Source organism: Girardinichthys multiradiatus, chromosome 12 (assembly GCF_021462225.1).
Source record: "Girardinichthys multiradiatus isolate DD_20200921_A chromosome 12, DD_fGirMul_XY1, whole genome shotgun sequence".
In the NCBI taxonomy this organism is placed as follows: Eukaryota; Metazoa; Chordata; class Actinopteri; order Cyprinodontiformes; family Goodeidae; genus Girardinichthys; species Girardinichthys multiradiatus.
The window spans coordinates 15,480,747-15,502,470 of record NC_061805.1 but is presented as its reverse complement, the minus strand read 5'-3'; the positions used below and the strand labels follow the sequence as shown (position 1 = coordinate 15,502,470).

Genomic DNA, 21,724 nt, shown 5'->3' with positions numbered 1-21,724 from the left:
GGTATATAATGTGAAATGCTGGTAGGTTATTTTCTTTAAAGGGAGATGTAATGTGTGGAATTTCCTATGTTGTACCTGTCCGTAAATGCAACATGAGAAGTGGATGCCATGACTCATGGGAAGAACTTGTTCTTTTAGTGATGTGCTGAAAAAATTGTTCTTTTAAAAGAGCTTTGTTTTGGTCCTTGTTTTGTTAGATCTCAGAAGACATTACAGACAGGTCTATTAAAACTATTGGACTGTTTTCTTTTTCAACCATTCTAAAGTGCCTTCAACTTTTTGTTGAGATTATTGTGCTATTGATGATCCAAATTCAACCAAGCTTTAGGAAAAGCCCAAATTTTCAGCCCTAATCTTGCCAGTTAAGGTTTTGTTCAATGTTACTAAACATCTCCAATTTGGTTTTGTTTCTTCCAAGGATATTGTTTTAAAACTCTTTGAATCCCTAAATCTTGCTTCCTCGTTAACCTTCACTGATCATTTAGAATGCACAACAACAACAAAAAAAGAAGTAATGTATTTATCAATATATATTTTTTGTGCTATTTGTTCAAATAACAGCACAAATTGTGCTGCTGTGTTCAAACTAAAATATTTTGGTCTCAATAATTTGACTTTAAATTTAGCATACTTTATTTTCAAATAATTGCATAATTTCCAAAAGACCAGTATCTGGTAGGAGACCAGACTTTTAGCAATATCCAGCACAAAATTCATGGTGACATGTTGTGAATTTCGCCCCATGAAAGAATTTGTACATGTGATCTGAGGAACTGAGACAAGACATGGCCTGCCCTATTTTTAAGCTTTGAAGAGGACTCTGCAACTGGAGGCATTTTTGAAGAAACATAAAAAACATAATTTCTTTTAGCAGAAAACCTTTTACTGGGAATGCCTGCAAGTGTAAAAATATGAATGGATTGTTCTAAGTACAGCGGCATCCCATAGCAAAAGGTATACGCATCTGTTACTTATAGTGGCCTCTTCTTGATGCCAGCTGGAGCAGAGTATCCTGCTGCCCCGCATTTAATTGTTCTGCCATGTTCAAAGTTAGTATTTTAGCTTTTATTTCTTGGCATCTTATTGAACAACAGAGAAGATATATTGGTGGGGCAAAACAAAATAAGCATGCACATAACATCATGGACTTTATCAGACTCTCTGCAGTGTGCACAAGTTATAAATCATTGTCAGAGTTGTGCAGACTCACTGAGTCCCTTTTGCTGCATAACTAGGGGCTGCGACACAGCTACCAGTGTGTACTGGAACAACAGCAATGTGGAATTACAAATCATATGTATGAATCCTTTATTAAATTTCAACCTCAAAAACAAAGCATGCAGAAGGATTTTCTTTATTAAGGGCAAAAGAAAGATTTAGTGTAATTTAATCATTGTAACATATTGCTCAGAGACCTGAGATTAAAAGATAGTAATCGCATTCTGGCCAAGTATTACAAGAAGATATGCCTGGCTCACATCAGCAGGCACGGCATATCCCTTTAAGTCTGCATTAACACAGATATCCACACACCCCTGTCATAGTTGGGAAGCTCACAGAGGAATGATAAACATCCTCATCAGCTATGTTTTCATGGCTTGCAATCTGCTTGCAAGTTTATTAAGATCCAAGCTGAGCTTCTTCAATGAAGCATAGAAAAAACAGACCCAGTGTACTGATACAGCAAAAATACTATTCGAGCTGACAAAAGCTAGCAAGGCAAAAATCACATAAATCCCCACAGAGGTGTGACAGCAGGCACCCTCAGCAGGGGTCCTGTGTTTTTTGTCACATTTTAAGAGAGCATTAGCAGTAATAGTGAAAGAAATATGTTAACCCACAAAGTAGTTTTTGTAAAACTGTCATAATCCACAACATGGGGAGAACAGCATAATGAGGTCAAACCAATGCCCAGAAGTTCAATTCTTTCTCTCTGTACAAAGCAAAGTTCTCATTCAAAGAATTCTCAAGCAAACAATTAGCATTTAAGATTTAAGAAAAAATAATTCAAATCAATACACAAGACAAAAGAAAAAAAGAAGTTTTATTTCCAATGAATTACCACCCTTCGTTTCATTGCTAGGCCCTTAATCATTCTTGCAAAACTTGGCTGAAGGGACTTGGCCTTTTCCTGCACTGGCAACCATTCAAGAGAGCTTTAGTCATAAAATCTTTTCTTGGAGCCACTCTAAAGGCAGACATAATCTTACTGTTTGAATTTAATCTCAAAGCACCCACTTTGGGGTTCACTTGCAAGCTTGGAAAGCAACAAAGACTTATGTAGTGCACAACAACATGGTAGGACAGCTGGATGGACAGCAGGTTTGTTACATAGCTGGTGACTTACTCAAATAGTCCTTTGTTGGTTTATTGGTTCCTAAATTATATTGAATATTTTTGAGTGTGGCTTCATGAAGAGGTTTAAAATTTGTGGAGACCGTTGTGATCTCATGCTTCTGAATGATATTTACTTTTGAATACTTCAGTAGCTTAGAAAATTTGATGTTCTTTGCTGCAGTCACATTTGAGTCATGAAATAAACTTTATTTCCTGTCAGAACATATCACAACAATTGCTATCCTGTTTGCATTGTCCTTTGCACTGTTGTCAAACATTACTATCATAATCAGCTTCCAATGACCTGCTTTATATTTTTATCTTCAAAATGATCCTACATGAAATTAGTCAAATCATTACCATGTACCCATCTAAAATGGGATCGGGTTTGGATATTGTTCGAGGAACATTCTGTAAATGAGCGGTTTGCAGAAGTGCTAGACTAATGCTAGAATGTTCACTGTCTGTTTTGACTGCTCCAGTTAGGCTTTTGAAGACAAATCTTCCAAGTTTTTCTCTGCTTTGCACACTTAACGTTTGCTTTTAACTTTGTAACATTTAAATGACTGCAGTTTTAGTTGTGCTCTATGCATATTTCTTACATGTCAACAACTTTCTGAGCTCAGCCTGCAGAGCAAGTTACATGACACAAAAAAACGAAGCTGCAGCAGTCAATACAGTCTCTTCTTCACTGTGAACGTCACAGTTAAAGCTGAAAAACACTTGCAAGCTGAGATTCTTTAGATCAACAAAATAATGTGCATAGCCTATACAATTTTTCAAGTTGATTTATAAAAGACGAAAGGGTGTCTTTTTTTTCATTCTGGTTGTGAAAAATATAGCAGAAAATCATAAACAGTTCAATAGAAGCAACAGTAGTAGAAGCAGTTAAGTTTATTCAGGGACCGTAAAAAACCAAACGAAACAAAAAATTATTGTTGTTTTTATACGTTTTTTCTTTTTTTCAAAATTAAATTAGAAAAACGCCAATTCCAAAAATAAAAAAAGTTGTGTTTTTCTAATTTTAATGGTTAAAAGAAGATGTTTTATATTTTGTCATTTCACCATGTCATTTTGGGACCTTTTGGCAGAGCCAGATACTGGTAATGGATTTACTCGAACCCTGCATTTTTTACAGAACTTGTGCGAAATTCTGTTCCCCTGGTCACACAGCACCGTTGCTACACCATGGGCGCTACATGTATTTCACCTAATAGTGTTTCCACGGAGTTCTTTCTTAGGTTTAGGTATGAGTCCTGTGAGGTTAGGGTTAGTGCTTAGTAGACTGGTGAGGAGAATCGTCTAGTGTGAGGCAAGCACACAGCCTATGTGAAGCAACAATGCCTCCTGGAGTCACAATGTGCAGTTGGAAGGGGGACTATTATTTTAGGGTAACAGAATTTGGCACATGTTCTGTAATCAATGCAGGGTTGGAGTGCAGCCATTGCCAGTATCTTGAGGAATTACTGATTTATTTTCCGCAGTTTTCCAGCCAAAGCGCTTCCTCTTTGGTGACAAACGTAATTTCCAGTGTTTTGACTATCTCTGCTATCCAACAATATGTCCTACCTTGTGGCAATGCGCGTGAGCTGTGATGATAATATGTCACACGTTGCTTACCTGAAAGCCCTCTTATCCAGACGTCCTACTTCTGGAAGTTTAATTTAATCGAAAGATATGGTAAATCTTATTTAATTTATTTTGTCTTATTTTTCTTTCTTCTTGTTGTAAGATTACACGACAGTGACCTTGTAACATATTTGTAAATGACTCTAGTTTGACATCTGTAATATTGTTATTATGATGTACACCACATCTTACTCCCATTGTTTAACATCAACCCTATGAATCACACGGGTTTAAACATGGAAAAACAAAAAATCAGCACGATTATTTTCTTTTGGCCATTTTGTTTTGAAATGGGACAACCAAAGAACGAACCATACACATATTGGACCCCAATCTGATAATTCAGATTTTAGCCTAAATGACAAAAATATTATGTAATCCTGGACAGTAATAGGATCACAGAAATATTCTTTAACCTTTACCATGCTTATTTCTGTGTTCTCCTTTATATGTCAAGGCTGCTTCAGTAGCAACCTTGCTGCTACTTCATAATCCATCCCTAATCAAAAATCTGAATATTTAATAAGAAATATGTACAGTTACATGTACCTGTACAGTACCTGTTTCTATCAACTAGAGCAGTCTAGTATTATAGTCAACAATACAATCAAGACTATGCTATTACAAAAAATTTTATAACTGAATATATGACTGATATATAAAGCCATTTAGATACCTATGCACAAAATAATCAATTCATTACTAAAGAATTGCTTTGCAGAATTATTCATACCCTATACATGTTTAGGCATTTTTTTCCACTTTATAACCACAAACTTCAATGCATTTTGTTGGGGCTTCATGTGAAAACCAGTAAAAGCAGTAGGATTGTGAAAACGAAGAAAAAACACAGATGGTTTTCAAAATATTTTACAAATAAAAATCTGAAGATTTTGTCATCCATATGTAGTCAGCCTCCTGAGTCAATACCTTTTCACATTACCTTTAGCTGCAATTATTGCTGCACAGCCTTCTGGTGATGTCTCCACCAGAATCTTCACATAAAGAAACTCATTCTTTAGAATTGTAAAAATATGCAATATAGAAATTGCTGTAAAACAGAACTCAGAAGTCAGATTGGAATGCATTCTTTCAAGGTTGGCATTTCTAGTTTTAGTTAAGTTTAGTGTTGTTTTCCTCCCCAGAGAGTCTTGCATGTAGGTCAAAAGGTTAACTTTTTGCTTCCACATGGTTGCTGTCTCCCCTATATGGCTTGTGCAAAACTGTAAACAGAACTTCCTATGGATGTCTTTCAACAACCACTTTATTTTTGTCACTATTCCATAAAACCCAGATGTGAGGATTGCATGACTAATATGGGTTGTGCGGACAGATTCTGCCACCTGAGCTGTGGATCTCATCAGCTAAACCAGAGTTACCATTCAGGCACTGTACTGTTAAAAAGTCACCCACTTAACCTATGACTAAACTCAGTTAAACTTAGGTAAATGGTATAAAGCTGCTTAATTAGAAAGGACATCTCAGACAAAGAGAGGTTGTAGTCCTGTTTAATAAGATTAAGTACTCAGAAGCAATAAGAACCAAGTTGGATCCAACTGACCTGCAGATGTCAGCTTGATCCAACTGACCTAAAGATGTAGTGCAAATAGTTTTAATGTTACATAGATGCAGCTCAACGCACTCTTGACATCCTTCAAACTTTAAGTTGAAAAAAGGGGTTGCTGCATTTTAGTAGTTCATGACTATGCACAGCTGGTTAATGTTAGAAATAAAAGCAATACAGACCTGAAGTGGGTAATAAAGATAAGCAGGCAATACTGATTTAGAATGGGTTAAGAGGAGAACTTGTAGCCTTTTAGGAGACAGCACAGAGTGCAGCAAGCCGGTGCTAGACCTGTTCAGTGCAGAGAGTTTAGACTGGCTCCCAAAGTATAAAATGGTTACACTTTGCAGAAAACAAAATATGTAACAGGATGTATTTTCATAGCAACAGAAATTAGGACTCACTTAATACCAAAAAATAACATTTAAATTTTTTTGGACTTTTTGTTTGAGGATCAGTACATTTAAATAAAACATTAAAATCACAGGTGAAAAAAATAGGCACTAGACTGAGTATTGCTAATATTTAATTAACTTACCTTTTCCCAGGTATGGGGGCCTTTCTCTGGCAAATAACAGCAATGACTCCATCTGCTCCCATATCCAGTGTGATGTCCCACAGTAAAGAGTTACTGGGTGTCGCTGTTCGAAAGGTCACACCTTTCTTTACTGATGCTCTGCAAAAAGCCACAAATGCAAAGGTGAAAAATGTGGTGAATGATATCTATCTATCTATCTATCTATCTATCTATCTATCTATCTATCTATCTATCTATCTATCTATCTATCTATCTATCTATCTATCTATCTATCTATCTATCTATCTATCTATCTATCTATCTATCTATCTATCTATCTATCTATCTATCTATCTATCTATCTATCTATCTATCTATCTATCTATCTATCTATCTATCTATCTATCTATCTATCTATCTATCTATCTATCTATCTATCTATCTATCTATCTATCTATCTATCTATCTATCTATCTATCTATCTATCTATCTATCTATCTATCTATCTATCTATCTATCTATCTATCTATCTATCTATCTATCTATCTATCTATCTATCTATCTATCTATCTATCTATCTATCTATCTATCTATCTATCTATCTATCTATCTATCTATCTATCTATCTATGTTTATATATAACTGCACACAGTTTTTGAAGGAACTCGTCTGGTAGGTTGTTCCAAACATCTTGGCGAACCAACCACAGATCTTCTGTGGATGTAGGCCTTCTCACATCCTTCTGTCTCTTCATGTAATCCCAGACACACTCGATGATGTTGAGATCAGGCCTATTTGGGGCCCATACCATAATTTCCACTAATTCTTGTTCTTCTTAATGACTTTGGCTGTATGTTTGGGTTCGCTCACTTAACATTTTGTAAATTGATAAAAATAAACAATCATCATTTATATTCTTTGCTTACATAATTTTTTTCACTCCTGCCTAAAACGTTTGCACAGTACATATATTGTGCAGGGCATCCTAATTGAGTAATAGGCAGCTTTGTGTATCTGACATAATAAATAACTATGTAGCAGCTCATATCCAACCGTACTGCCAGGTTCTGCACCTTCATGTCTGCTCATTGGTTGTGCTGCTTTCACAATTTAAATTGCACAGATGGATTGTGAGTTTTCTTGGCTGACTAATTTGTAAATGGTGTGCATTATGAGGAACAAAAAAAAACATCCTTGTGGGCTTTCCCCAGCATACGAAGCTTTCAGTAGGTCAAGCGTTAATGAGGTACCGTTCTGTAAAAATTGCGAAGGCCAGGAAAAGCCAGAGAGTTAAAAAAAAAAAATACAACAAAGCGCAGACCAACAATCAATATTGTCTCTTTGTTTTTTGCAAGTCTCCTGTGAGACCTGCTCACAAACAGCCTAAACAAATTCTCTTCAACAGTTCTGAAAAAAGTATAAGTCTTTGGTTTTGATTCGCATGTAAAGCTCTGTGGTTTATCTCTCAATCTTCAAGATAAACACAAGTGTTGAGCGCATTATGAGTTTCTGAAGAAGCGTAATCTGTGATAAGAGCAGGAGCAATCTGAGCACTCCTCTTAGTGCTGACTTTGGTTTTAGTTTTATCCAGAAGAAAATAAAATGCTGGTCCCTGTTTAGCCCTGCAAAACAACCCAGCCATGCATGCATTATCACCTGATATATAATAATACTGACCTACTGGTTTGCATATTTGTGTTCTTGCAGGGCTGGGGCTCATTTGCTTATCTGCCAAAGTGGGCCCTAATTTGAACATCGATTGTGGAGCCTCATTGCTTGCTTGAACTCCTGCTGTTAAGACAGCAGGAGTTAAAGAAAGGAGGGTTTTCTTTTTTTCAGTCAACAAATTCGGCTGTTTTAAATTCAAACAGAGGAAGAGCTCTAAGGTTAAAGGTTACAATTAGAAAGGAATAAATAAAAGCATTTGAGTGTGGGTTGTAGCTTGTGCCGCAACCCTGAAGGTTGCCTGTTTCTGTTCCACCTGCCTGCTGCAGAAGCTCATTACTCTAATTAATAGGAGTTTACAAAGCGAGGACAAGGCTAACAGGGGAAATCATCCAGTGTAAAAGCTGGCTCGCAAAAAAAAATATTTGGTGGCTTTTATGCATAACTAAATACCACTGCTTAAAGTTAAAATTACATTTTAATTGCCATTACAAGGTAATTAACATAGCATTATGGTCAACTCGTGTCGAAGAGGTCTTTTCTTTTGCTAACGGAAAAGCTCTGACTGATCAGATTTGGGTTTATTTAGAGCTGTGGTTTTAAAAGCAGGGTCAGGATCCTATTTATGGGCTGTGAGAAACAAAGTGGAGGCTTCTGAAAGGATGTCTGGAATCACTAATATATAAATTGTTATGCTAGAAAAAACTGTTTTAATGTCAATAAATAATAACTTAGCGGTATAATAATTTTAAAGACATCTGTTAAATGTGTCCTGGAATGTACATGCTTTACCTATCTAAGGAAACAATCTTAATCCAAACCAACACAAATTCTGAAATGTACTTCTATTGGAAAAACGGGGACATTTATGGGCAAGAAACTGAATGCTTAAAGACAAGTGTCACAGCCTAAAATGCTGAGGTACACTGTATATCTAATAGTAATTTCAGGCAGAACATTTAGGAGAGAAAAAAGGAAAGAATAGAGGAATTCAAAACCTTCAAACCACCTGGACACATCAGTTTCTCTGACCAGATCTGTCTCAGTAAAGTAAAAACATGAAAGAGAGGCAGGTAAAAAAGTCACTGAGTAGCTATGGGCATGTCTAAGGTATGGAGGAAACCAAAGATGCATTTCCACAACATGAACCTTTACCAGAAACCATTTTTTTGAGGCCATCTTTAGACCAGGCCACAATTGGACCAGTATTTTTGTCTACAAAAGACCTTCTAGACTAATCCTGTCTCCTGGTAGGAGCAGTTTCAAATTGAAGATTGACAACACAGTCATCATATATAATAAAACAAACCCTCTTTCACAGCTTGACACATTGATTACTGTGATTTACTTTAACTGTTTGCAGACTCACCATTAACGTCTTGAATGGGAACCAGATTACACACCTGAGACGGCATAGAAAAGCTGCAGCATGTCTGCATTGAGTCTGCACCTGGTAGATGTCGTTCTGATACAGGAAAAGAGTCCAGATGTACCACTTACACTTTGGAAAATATCCAGATGTGTGTTTCCTAAATTTAGGCACTTAAACCTTTGAGGACTTTTGGCATTTATTGTCCCTAATGTTGAACTTTATAATCTCAGAAAACATCTTAGTGTCACGATCCTGAGGTGTTAGGTTTTCATCTGTGTCCATGTTTCATCTTATTTGTTGTTATGCTTTATGAGTCTTGCCATATTATGTTGTTATTTTTGCCATTTGGGTTTTTGCCATATCAGTTTATTGTCTTGTGCTCATTTTGTTAGGTGTATTTTTTTCAGTCAATTCTTTTGTGTTATTCTTGCGTTCCCTTTTTATTTAGATTGTCCTATTAGGTCACTGTTTGACTTTTTCTCCAGGGTTTTTAACAAATAAAAAATTATTGAGTTCTTAAATCACATTTAACTTGGAACAGAAAATAAAGCTCCAGAATGAAGGCATTCCTGCAGCAAAGGTTCTTTAGAGCATATCTGGTTAGTATCTGAAACCAGTTTCCCTGTGGATTAGAGTGACTGACAGAAGAAAACAGAAAGGGGTAATTGTTATCAGTCTGACCATTCCCATGAGGCTATGGGGGCAACAACAGAGGAGGAAAACACAGTGTGGTTTAAATGAGCAAAGGAGAATAGATGAGGTTTCAGTACAGGGACCTGCATGCTCCTGATTTGGTTTCAGTGTAGCAGATAACAAGATGGAAGGTGGCTGCGCCTTTATTGTTCACAGTAATGGTAATGCAGTGTTAACACAGTGTCCAGTTACAAGTGACGTTGGAATCGGTTGTGATTTGTTGATAGCTTTTTTAAAAATAGTTAAATCAAAGAACTACTTAGTTGCCTCACTCAGTACGTTGAGTGCACTGCAGAATTATTCCAGCCTATTGAACATTTTCTTATCTTCTACCCACAGACCTCAATTTTGTTCATTTGGGTTTTGGAAGTAAAATGACACATGATTTTCTAAATGCTTCTAAATATTTTACAAATAAAACTGATAAGTCTAATATACATTTGTTTTCATTCCCCTTTGATCTAAAACTTTTTAGAAGAACCTTTTGCTTCAGTTATAACTGGAAATCTTTGGGATATATCTCCACCAGCTTCGCACATCATAAGACTGACATTTTTGCCCATTCATTTTTGCAAAATAGCTCAACCTCAGTCAGATCAGTGTCTGTGAGCATCAGTTTTCTAGTGTTTCAACATTTTCTCATTTAGACTATGCACGTTGGCCAAAAAGGTAAATGATTTTATTTATGGGTATCAGATTAATAGGTGCTGAATGTATAAGCAAAACACTTCTTTTGCTGTAAGAATAATTGATAACCATGTTTCCTTTCCCTTCAGACTTTTGCACTTTGTGTTGATCTACCACATAAAATCTCAATAAAATATGTATATATATATATACAGGTCCTTCTCAAAATATTAGCATATTGTGATAAAGTTCATTATTTTCCATAATGTCATGATGAAAATTTAACATTCATATATTTTAGATTCATTGCACACTAACTGAAATATTTCAGGTCTTTCATTGTCTTAATACGGATGATTTTGGCATACAGCTCATGAAAACCCAAAATTCCTATCTCACAAAATTAGCATATCATTAAAGGGTCTCTAAACGAGCTATGAACCTAATCATCTGAATCAACAAGTTAACTCTAAACACCTGCAAAAGATTCCTGAGGCCTTTAAAACTCCCAGCCTGGTTCATCACTCAAAACCCCAATCATGGGTAAGACTGCCGACCTGACTTCTTTCCAGAAGGCCACTATTGACACCCTCAAGCAAGAGGGTAAGACACAGAAAGAAATTTCTGAACGAATAGGCTGTTCCCAGAGTGCTGTATCAAGGCACCTCAGTGGGAAGTCTGTGGGAAGGAAAAAGTGTGGCAGAAAACGCTGCACAACGAGAAGAGGTGACCGGACCCTGAGGAAGATTGTGGAGAAGGGCCGATTCCAGACCTTGGGGGACCTGCGGAAGCAGTGGACTGAGTCTGGAGTAGAAACATCCAGAGCCACCGTGCACAGGCGTGTGCAGGAAATGGGCTACAGGTGCCGCATTCCCCAGGTCAAGCCACTTTTGAACCAGAAACAGCGGCAGAAGCGCCTGACCTGGGCTACAGAGAAGCAGCACTGGACTGTTGCTCAGTGGTCCAAAGTACTTTTTTCGGATGAAAGCAAATTCTGCATGTCATTCGGAAATCAAGGTGCCAGAGTCTGGAGGAAGACTGGGGAGAAGGAAATGCCAAAATGCCAGAAGTCCAGTGTCAAGTACCCACAGTCAGTGATGGTCTGGGGTGCCGTGTCAGCTGCTGGTGTTGGTCCACTGTGTTTTATCAAGGGCAGGGTCAATGCAGCTAGGTATCAGGAGATGTTGGAGCACTTCATGCTTCCATCTGCTGAAAAGCTTTATGGAGATGAAGATTTCATTTTTCAGCACGACCTGGCACCTGCTCACAGTGCCAAAACCACTGGTAAATGGTTTACTGACCATGGTATCACTGTGCTCAATTGGCCTGCCAACTCTCCTGACCTGAACCCCATAGAGAATCTGTGGGATATTGTGAAGAGAACCTTGAGAGACTCAAGACCCAACACTCTGGATGAGCTAAAGGCCGCTATCGAAGCATCCTGGGCCTCCATAAGACCTCAGCAGTGCCACAGGCTGATTACCTCCATGCCACGCCGCATTGAAGCAGTCATTTCTGCCAAAGGATTCCCGACCAAGTATTGAGTGCATAACTGTACATGATTATTTGAAGGTTGACGTTTTTTGTATTAAAAACACTTTTCTTTTATTGGTCGGATGAAATATGCTAATTTTGTGAGATAGGAATTTTGGGTTTTCATGAGCTGTATGCCACAATCATCCATATTAAGACAATAAAAGACCTGAAATATTTCAGTTAGTGTGCAATGAATCTAAAATATATGAATGTTAAATTTTCATCATGACATTATGGAAAATAATGAACTTTATCACAATATGCTAATATTTTGAGAAGGACCTCTATACAATTTTGTGGTTGTAATGTAAAATATGGAAAAGGGCTGTGAATGCATTTGCAAGGTACTGTACACATCTGCTCCAAGTCTTTCTGCTAGGAGCTTGGTGTAGTTTTATATTAAACAGAGATAAAAATTATAAACCACCCACAATGAATCCAATATATCTATTTAATGAAAATCTGCAATTAGATTTTTTTTCTGTATTGTTAAACTGCTTCCCTCTGTGTTAAGTCAAACCAGCAATAAGTAACCTCTTTTAGTCTTAATTGCAGTTCTGTAGACTATAGAGAATAATAATTGGAGTGTGAATGTGCAGTTTGGTTTCAATCGGGGAAACCTTAAAACCTTTAATGCACAGCAATCAGTGAAGGAATAAGGATGTAATATTCAGAGTAATAATGAGAAAACTTAACAGGCTGGTTAATCTAGTAATTGCCTCTAAATATGGTGGCCTGCCATGATGGAACATCTCTATGGATTAGGGCCAAATGGAGGAGGATTTACCTAATAAAAAGTGGCAGTAACAAGAAGTCTTATCTAAAGTCCTTTTTTTCTGTCTTTGTTAAAAAAAAGATTTCCCTGCGTAGAGGCGTTTTCTTTTGAACAGTTGGAAGCAGAGACGCATCTCCATGGGTTTAGTTAGTGGGCCCTGAGGAAAGCAGCGCGCAGGCGAGGCAATGGGGCACAGAAGATGGATGGCTGTGGAGACTCAAGCTGACAGCACATGTGAAAGGCAGCTCTCAGGTGCTGCAACAACCATCCATCTCACTTTCTGACCAGGTAAGGTATGAGTGACAGGGTGGTTCAGCTTTTACATAATATTCATTTTTTACGTTTGCACAAGCTCTCAGGGAAGAATACTAAAACACAGTGGCTTGCAAAAGTATTCACACCTCTTGGACTTTTGCACAATGTCAGGTTACAACCAGAAACTTCAATGTATTTTATTGGGAGTTGATAGACACAACACAAAGTTGACTGAGGTTGAAGGAAAGAGTTCAGGTTCTTTTCAACATCTTAAGAGTGGCATGTTTAGGTTTTCGTCCCCTTTACTCTAAAATCAAGTGACTCAAATTGCTATCATAATTCAAGTAGTTAGTAAATGTAGTCCACCTGTATATGATTTATTCTCAGTATAATGCAGTATAATGTTTTCGCTTTTCCTACCAGCTAAAACTGCACATCACCCTGAAAGTGCATTCCCATCATGAAATATGGTGGTGGCAGCATCAGGCTGTGGAGATGCAGCAGGGATAGCAGGGACACGTGTTGGACCACTTGTTTGCTGAATATTGGACCATTTGCACGTTGCTGGATGCCACTATGCCTTTCCAACGTCATCGGCCATTTTGTAACGCAGGATAGTCTGTCCTACAAAACCCAGCGGCCACTGTGGCTGATATGACGGGGCCGTCCCAGGTCTGACGTCACAGGAGGTAATATAGGAAGGTGAACGTTTGAAAGAAGCGCTTTCACGTTGGATTACGGACCAACATCTGAAGCATCTCTCTCTGGAGAAGAAAAACCCACGTGGATTTTCATTTATTTCTCCCCATTGGCCAATGAGAAACTGAGCGAATTAAACTTACAGGAATAGGAAGGCTTGTAAGTTTTCAACTTTACCGATCGAAGACGTGGGTTTAACACGTAACCAAAAAAAAAACCACGGAGTTTTCAAGGAGACGCAATTTTCCCTCCTTGTTTTTTTTGTACCAGTCGACTAGTGATGGTCCGTCATAAACTTTCTACCTTTCTGCCACGGAGGCCACCAAGGAAGAAAACGGACTTTGCTTTGCTGAGTATTCACGGACGCGTGAAACTCTTCAACCCCCCCCTTCTCTTTTTCACTCACTCGCTGCTCAGAAGGAAGACTTCAACAAAGTAAAACTCATCCTTTTATTTTTTTATTTTTATTTCTTTATTAGGAATAGCGTGGGCAGGGTAGAGTAGGATTGTTAGGGTGATTAGAATCGCCACTTATAGTCTGATATGTTTCTAAATTGTATGTGCATGCAACATTGTATTGAAACTTTGATGTGCTGTGTTGATTTCTGAGGCCGCCGTGTCTTGCAAGTTTGTGTCTTTACCGGGTGAACACCTGAGCGCAGGTGCGCGGTAGAACTGGACTGCTATAATAACCTTATAGTGAAATTCTACCATTTTCTTTGTCTTCAGTTTCATGTCTTACTAGCTTGCCGCCAAAAGTTTTATAACTCTTTTGTGTGTGTGGACCCCCGCTCAGAGTTGGGGGATGTTTTATGACCTAGTATAACTGAGTTACAGTTTGGGAGGGGCAATCTCAAACTCCGTTCAACACCATATTCCCTTGTCCTATTATCACTTTTGCCATAACTGCTGGTTGATTCCATAGACACCCACTGCTGTTTTGCTTTATTTTGTTTAGTTAGATATTTTCCCTTTTGTGTAGAACTTTGCATGTTTGAGTAGGTGAAGATTATTGAATCGAAGAGTTGATTGTATCAGGCTGATTGGTTTAATACATTTTCACGTAGATAAAGAGAAGGCGTTTTGTGTTTATTTTGTGTAAGAGTGATTTGTCAGTCAAAATAAGGTTAAAGTTCCCCACGTTTTGGCAGAAATGGTTGATTAAACAGTGACATTTAATAATTGTAATTATCAAAAGCCTTGAGACATAATTACAACACCGGTGTCAGAATATGTGCCATGTCTGTCTGTTTGGCGTTGTTACTGTTCTTAGCCTCTAGATGGCCTTGGAACCAGAGAAGAGGTGACCGGTGTTCTCTATCTTCTTGATGATCTGCTGAGGAGTATTTAAGGAGGAGGCTGCCAGCAACTCACTGCCAGAGTGTTGCCCTTTGTGGTACAGCTCAAGCCACATTACCTTTGCCTTTGCCTTGACCTTGCTTGCTCTTTGTAATTTTGGAATTGTTGCCTTGAAGGTTACCTAAACCTGACTTTGCCTTCAGTATCGAACCCTGCCTGGATTACCGTCTTTTGGAAAGAAACTATCCAGCTCCATGAACCAAGACTTAAGCCTCCTGTTACCTCATTGGATCAAACCAGCTGGCAGTCTCCTGATTCCTTCATTCCGTGGATCTCCTTCTGCGAACCCTGTCCACCCTCCTTCTTCCATTGCACCAACTACAGAAACTCTTGGACCATCTACCATCCTGGCACACCAGTGTTCACATTCTCCAGTCCCACAGGTAAACAACCTCCTGGTCTCTCCACCCCCCTCTGGTGGATCTCTCCTTCAAATCAGTAAGACAGAATTATCATTTAAGAATATAAGCTCAGAGTTTCCCCTTGCTTACCGTTCTGTTTATTTTACAGTTGGTATCCCGGTTCCAGTTTCTTGCACATTTCAACATACTGTAAATAAACTCCTTACCGTTAAACTCTGTCTCCTGAATTGCTTTCTGCAAGTGGGTCAAATCGGTTCGAAACACTATGACAGAACACTCTGGCCAACCCGACCCAGCAGAAGCATTCAGGAGAACTCTATCAGAACAACTTCATCAAATCACAACTCATGACTCTTCCCTCCGCTCTCTTTTTGAACGGCAAAAACAAACTAACCAGCAGATCGAACAACTAACCTCCCTGTTTCAGCACACCCTGAGCAACCTCACCGCCCCGACCTTAGAGGGTGCTGCGGCTTCTCCGGTCTCCCAGCAACGTCCGCACTCACGTGACGTCACTTCCCCAAATCCTGAAAAATTCTCCGGGGAGAAAGGTGATTGTAAGGGTTTCCTCCTCCAATGTACTCTTGTCTTTAATCACTCCCCACAGTCTTTTCCATTTGACTCAGTGAAAATTTCCTATGTTCTGGGGTTACTCACCGGTAAAGCCCTGAGATGGGCAGAGGCGTGTTTTTCTAACTGTTTAGATTTTGGTTGTACATTCTCCGATTTTGAGGAGGAGTTTCGACAAGTCTTTTCCTGTGAGATTGATTTAACTGCCACTGCACGAAGATTATGGTCTATTAAACAGAGAAACCAGTCAGTGGCAGAGTTCTCCATTGATTTTCGCACCCTCGCAGCAGCCTCTGGATGGAATGACTGCGCGCTCAGAGCAGCCTTCTTCCAGTCTTTAAACGATCCGTTAAAGGATGAGTTAGCATTAATTGATGAGCCCAAGACTTTGAATGGACTAATCAATTTAGCCGTCAGACTCGATAACCGAATGAGAGAGAGAAAAAGATCCCGACTTGAACAGAGCACCGTTAGGATCCGTCCTCCTAGCCAAATCACTGAAACGTTTCGCCCCACCTCAGTTTCACATAATACAGAAATGGAACCTATGCAGATTGGGCGGACTCGGCTTTCCCCAGAGGAAAGATTGAGTTGCCACCAGACTAATAAGTGTTTCTACTGTGGCTCATCTGAGCATCTCCTGGCTGATTGCTCTGTTCGTCCCACAGGACCAAAAGGCCAGGTCCACCAGTAAGTAAGGGGAAACTGACGGACCGTCCACTTACCCCTAGACTTTGTTTACCCGCCACAATAATTTCACACCGCCTTTTTCAGAACCTTTCCGCCCTTATTGACTCTGGTAGTGATCAGAACCTTATTGATCAGAGGTTAGTTAATGAAGCACAGATCGAGACTGAGCCACTTCCTGCACCCAGTTAGTGTCCTCATTAGACGGACAAAATCTACCACGAATGACTCATCGTACCAAACCTTTCATATTAATCCTTTCTGGAAATCATAGGGAGGAGATTTCGTTTTTTGTGTTTCCCATTGCCTTAAATTCCGTTGTTTTAGGTTTTCCTTGGCTCAAAAAACACAATCCTCACATTAACTGGGCATAAAACCAAATTGAATCCTGGTCCACTAACTGTCATTCCTCTTGCCTACAGTCAGCAGTCGCCTCACTCCCCTCTGATTCAGCTCCTGCAGTAAATGAGATTTCCGATCTTTCAAACGTCCCTTCTGAGTACCATGATCTGAGGTTAGTATTTAGCAAATCTAAGGCTTTATCATTGCCTCCGCATAGACCTTATGACTGTGCCATAGATTTGCTTCCCGGAGCCCCCCTGCCTTCCAGTAGGCTTTATAATATCTCAGGACCTGAGAGAAAAGTTATGGAGGATTATATTAATGAGTCACTGGTAACTGGGTTAATTAGCCGCAAGGTTTTTCTTTGTTGGAAAGAAGGATGGCTCACTCCGCCCTTGTATCGACTATAGGGGATTAAATCAAATTACTGTAAAAAATAAGTACCCTCTCCCACTCCTTTCCTCGGCCTTTGAACCAGTTCACGGCTCAACCATCTTTTCTAAGTTAGATCTCCGTAATGCCTACCACTTAGTTAGGATCCGCTAGGGGGACGAATGGAAGACAGCCTTCAAGACCCCGTTGGGCAATTTTGAATACTTGGTTATGCCTTTCGGACTGTGTAACGCACCAGCAGTGTTTCAGTCACTAATTAATGATGTCATTAGAGACTTTTTGAATGTTTTTGTTTTTGTCTACCTTGACGACATCCTGATTTATTCTAAGGACATTAAAGAACACATTCGTCACATCCGTCTAGTCCTCCAAAGACTTTTGGAAAATAGACCGTTTGTAAAAGCTGAAAAATGTGAGTTTCATAAGACATCAGTCACATTTTTAGGCTACATCCTGGAGGGTGGACAGGTTCGCTCGGACCCCAGGAAGATCAAGGCAGTTCTGGAGTGGCCTGTCCCGGACTCCCGCAAACAGTTACAACGGTCAAATCTGTTCGAAACACTATGACAACCAGAGGACAACTCTGGTTTCGATTCATAAATGAGGATTTTGTTTAAGAAATTAATTTTGTCAAATTATGATTTTTAATTATAATTCTTGATAAATATTAATTAATCAATAATCATAATCCCAACACATGGAAGCAGGTCATAGATGATGGGTAGATAGATGGAGCTAAACACAGGGCAATACTGTGTGAAAAAGAATTCAAATTATACCATCATAAGCTTATTACCAGAACAACTATGGAATGGTTTAGGTCCATGATTTTCAAACTGTAGTACAAAGACCACAAGTGATACTTGACAGGCTTATTGTCAATAGCAAAGCTATAACCAGTGTATTTCTTGTCATTTTGTACTTTCAAACATAAACATGCGCTCTAAAGGAGACTGAATAGAACTGCTTGTGGGAAAGATTAAATAATATGCAGGTTCCAAAAGTGCAGATTTAGAGTTTGCAAGAAGAGTTGCAAAATTTAACCACACCATTCAACCTATCAAGGTGTGCTAATGAATAAGAATTGTTATTATGACTTAATAATGGACAAGAATGTCCAAACACTTGTAAATGCAACAAGAGCTGAATCTTGAAAGCATTGGCCCAGAGACACCTATAAAAAGTGCATCATATTTTTTCTTTTATTTGTAAAAATATTAAAAGCCAGGCATCCTTTTCCTTCGACCACTCAATTATGCACTACTTTCTGTTGATCTGTTGAACGAAACCCCAATGATATCCAATAAAATGTGTAGTTTGAACTTGACAAAATGTGAAAAATTTCCAGGAGCGTGAATATTTTTCCAAAGCACTGTGCCAGTGTAAAGCAGAGAACTGGAACACAAATGTAATTTCCACGTACAGGTCATGACATTCTGGATTACACCTCAGTTTCCCCAGAAAGACTTAATTGTATAATGAAGTGTTTTCCTGATATGAGACTGTGAAATTATTTAAAAGGTTCAAATAAGCAAATGCTTACTTAGTGTAACCTGGACACCCAATATCCTATGTATTCAATTTCCAACGCTAATATGGAGATGCTCCATAAGGTTTGTAATTGCTTTTTCTCTGATATGATTTTCCCAATCTAACTGTGAGGAGACATTGCTGTGGGGCCATAGCATCACCAGCAAACCCCAATGAAATTGGAAACAGATGTAGTCATTAATTATGCAGGCAAATGTCCAACGATTAGCCAGTCTGATGGCGAGTCATAGACAACGTGCTTATCGTTCTAATGGAGCGGGGGAGTTGGGGAGACCTCCATGCCAATGCTCTTGCCAGATCGAGGGGACAGCAGACCTCAAAATGGATCTAAAATCCCCATTTGTTACACAGATGAAGGATTAGATTCCCAGGTTAAAAGGCTTAATGGAAAAATTGTCATATAGAGACAGAGCTTGACATTTCATTTAGTCCCTAAATATTTCTTTAACATGATTAAATAGGTTAAAAATAAAGCAAAATAAAACCACTTTTTAACTGCATTTAATGCCACTTTACATTACAATTAAATACATTCCTCTAATTTCCACTAAGTAGTGGAATATAAGCAGTAGAGTAGCATAACAGGTTCATTTGATTGAAAGGAGGAATGGCTGCTTGTTTTTTCCCTTAATCAACCTTAAACTTGTTCATCCCTTATGTCTGGGCATAGATATCAATAACATAATAATTGATCATGCTAATGAGAGAGTATTAAGGAGAGCTTAGTGGGATATCCAGACAGTGATAGAGCAAACAGACATCTGTTGAAGTCTGGCTGCACATAGCTTGTTAATATGCAGATGAGATGGGTGAGAGTGGCGATGTGTTACTGTATAACTTGGATGAAGACTAAATGCAAAGTGCATATAGGATGATGCAAAATCAAATGTCCAGAGTCTAGTCACCAAAACCTGCAGTACAGACATGACCGTTTAGCATTCTTAATGATTTTGTCAATCTTCCAACTAAATACAGAAAGCAGGAGACTCAGAGAGAACCGAAGAAAAGAAAAGAAGGAAAGGAGGAAAAAGGGAAGGAGAAGTGAGGTGGCATCACAGTTATCTGATTTTAATTTGGGTTTCTTTTGGGTGACTAAGTAAATGAGTAAAGGTGGCAAGGATTAAAAGTGACAGGTTGAAGAGGGAGGAAATTAATGCTTCGTTTTTGGCTTCATTGTTTCAGCTAAACTAAAAAGACAGGAAGTAAAAAAAAACGAATAATTAAGACAAATAGATGTCCTAACCTTTTAAACTACATGCATGTGCTCCTGTTCCATTCTCCTCTGACCTCTGGCCTTAACAAGGCATTTTAGCCCACAGAACTGCTGCTCACTGGATATTTTCTCTTTTTCGGACCATTTCTCTGTAAACCCTAGAGATGGTAGTGTGTGAAAATCCCAGTAGATCAGCAGTTTCTGAAATACTCAACCCGTCTGGCACCAACAACCATACCACGTTCAAAGTCACTAAAATCACCTTTCTTCCCCATTCTGATGCTCGGTTTGAACTGCAGCAGATCGTCTTCACCATGTCTACATGTCTAAATGCATTGAGTTGCTGCCATGTGATTGGCTGATTAGAAATTTGCGTTAACAAGCAGTTGGACAGGTGTACCTAATAAAAATCTGACTACTTTATTTTTTTAATCACAACATTGCATTATTGAATTAAAATATAATGGTACAAGCATCCGAAATGAGTTTTCTTCATAGCGTGGCTGGACTCAGTCTTAGAGATGGGGTAAGAAGCTTCATCATCAGGGCGGGAAGCCTATAGTAGAGCTGTGGCTGCTCCTCACCAAAAGTAATCAGATGAGGTGGTTTGGGCATCTAAACGGGATGCTTCCTCAGTGCCTCCCTCTAGAGGTTATCCATGTACATCCAGCTAGAAGGAGACCCCGGGGAAGACCCAGAACTTGCAGGAAGGACTACATGTCCCGTCTTGCCTGGGAAAGACTTGAGATACACCAGAATGAGCTGGAGGTGTTTCCAGGGATAGGGATGTCTGGGGTTCCCTTCTAGACCTTTTACCCCCATGACTCCATGATAAACGGGAGGCAACAGAGGAATTTGTTTAGAGTATTTTTGACTTGACGATTTTGGCCCATGTGGCAAAATTGTGTAATTGTGAAGTGAATAAAATGGATACATGGTTTCAAAGTTTCCTTTCTTTATGTTTTCAGACCCCTGAATAACATTTTATGCATGTTTCTCAATTTGCTGTAGAACCCCCTTCTGCTGCAATTAAAGCTGCAAGTCTTGGATTACAACCGTACCAGTTTTTGGCATCTAGAGAATTCTAGAAAACTTTGCCTATTCTTCTTTATAAAATAGTTCAAAGAGATTGGATGAAATACATCTGTGAAAATCAATTTTGAAGTCTTGCCATAGATTCTCAATTGGATTTAAGGTCTGGACTTTGACTGGGCCATTTTGACCCGGCATGCAGTCTGTATGTTTTGGGTCATTGCATTGTTAGATCTCCTCACCAGCCTCAAGTCTTTTGCAGGCTCTGACATTATTTAATCCAGGATTGCCTTATATTTAGCTTCATCCAGATCTTGATATTAGCCAGCCAGAAAAGCATTTCTAAGACAATCATACTGTAACCACCACATTTCACTCTGGGGCTAGTATGTTCTGAGTTGTAGTCTTCAACCACACATATAATTTGCATGTAAGGCAAAAACAAATTGTTGTTCTCATCTGACCAGAGCAATCTCTTCCAAATGTTTTCTGAGTCTTGGATTACATGGATTGTAATACACTGTTAAAAATGATTTTTTATGTCTG

At 38.8% G+C, this 21,724-nt stretch overlaps 1 protein-coding gene across 1 annotated transcript in view; it reads right to left on the bottom strand.

Annotated features, from left to right (window-relative positions):
* Nucleotides 1-21,724, bottom strand: part of LOC124878346 (transmembrane protein 132D) — a 61,844-nt gene that overhangs the window by 26,753 nt on the left and 13,367 nt on the right. The window contains exon 3 of the mRNA XM_047382241.1: nucleotides 6,069-6,206. Coding sequence (XP_047238197.1) covers nucleotides 6,069-6,206 — 138 coding nt within the window. The remainder of the gene's footprint in view (nucleotides 1-6,068; nucleotides 6,207-21,724) is intronic.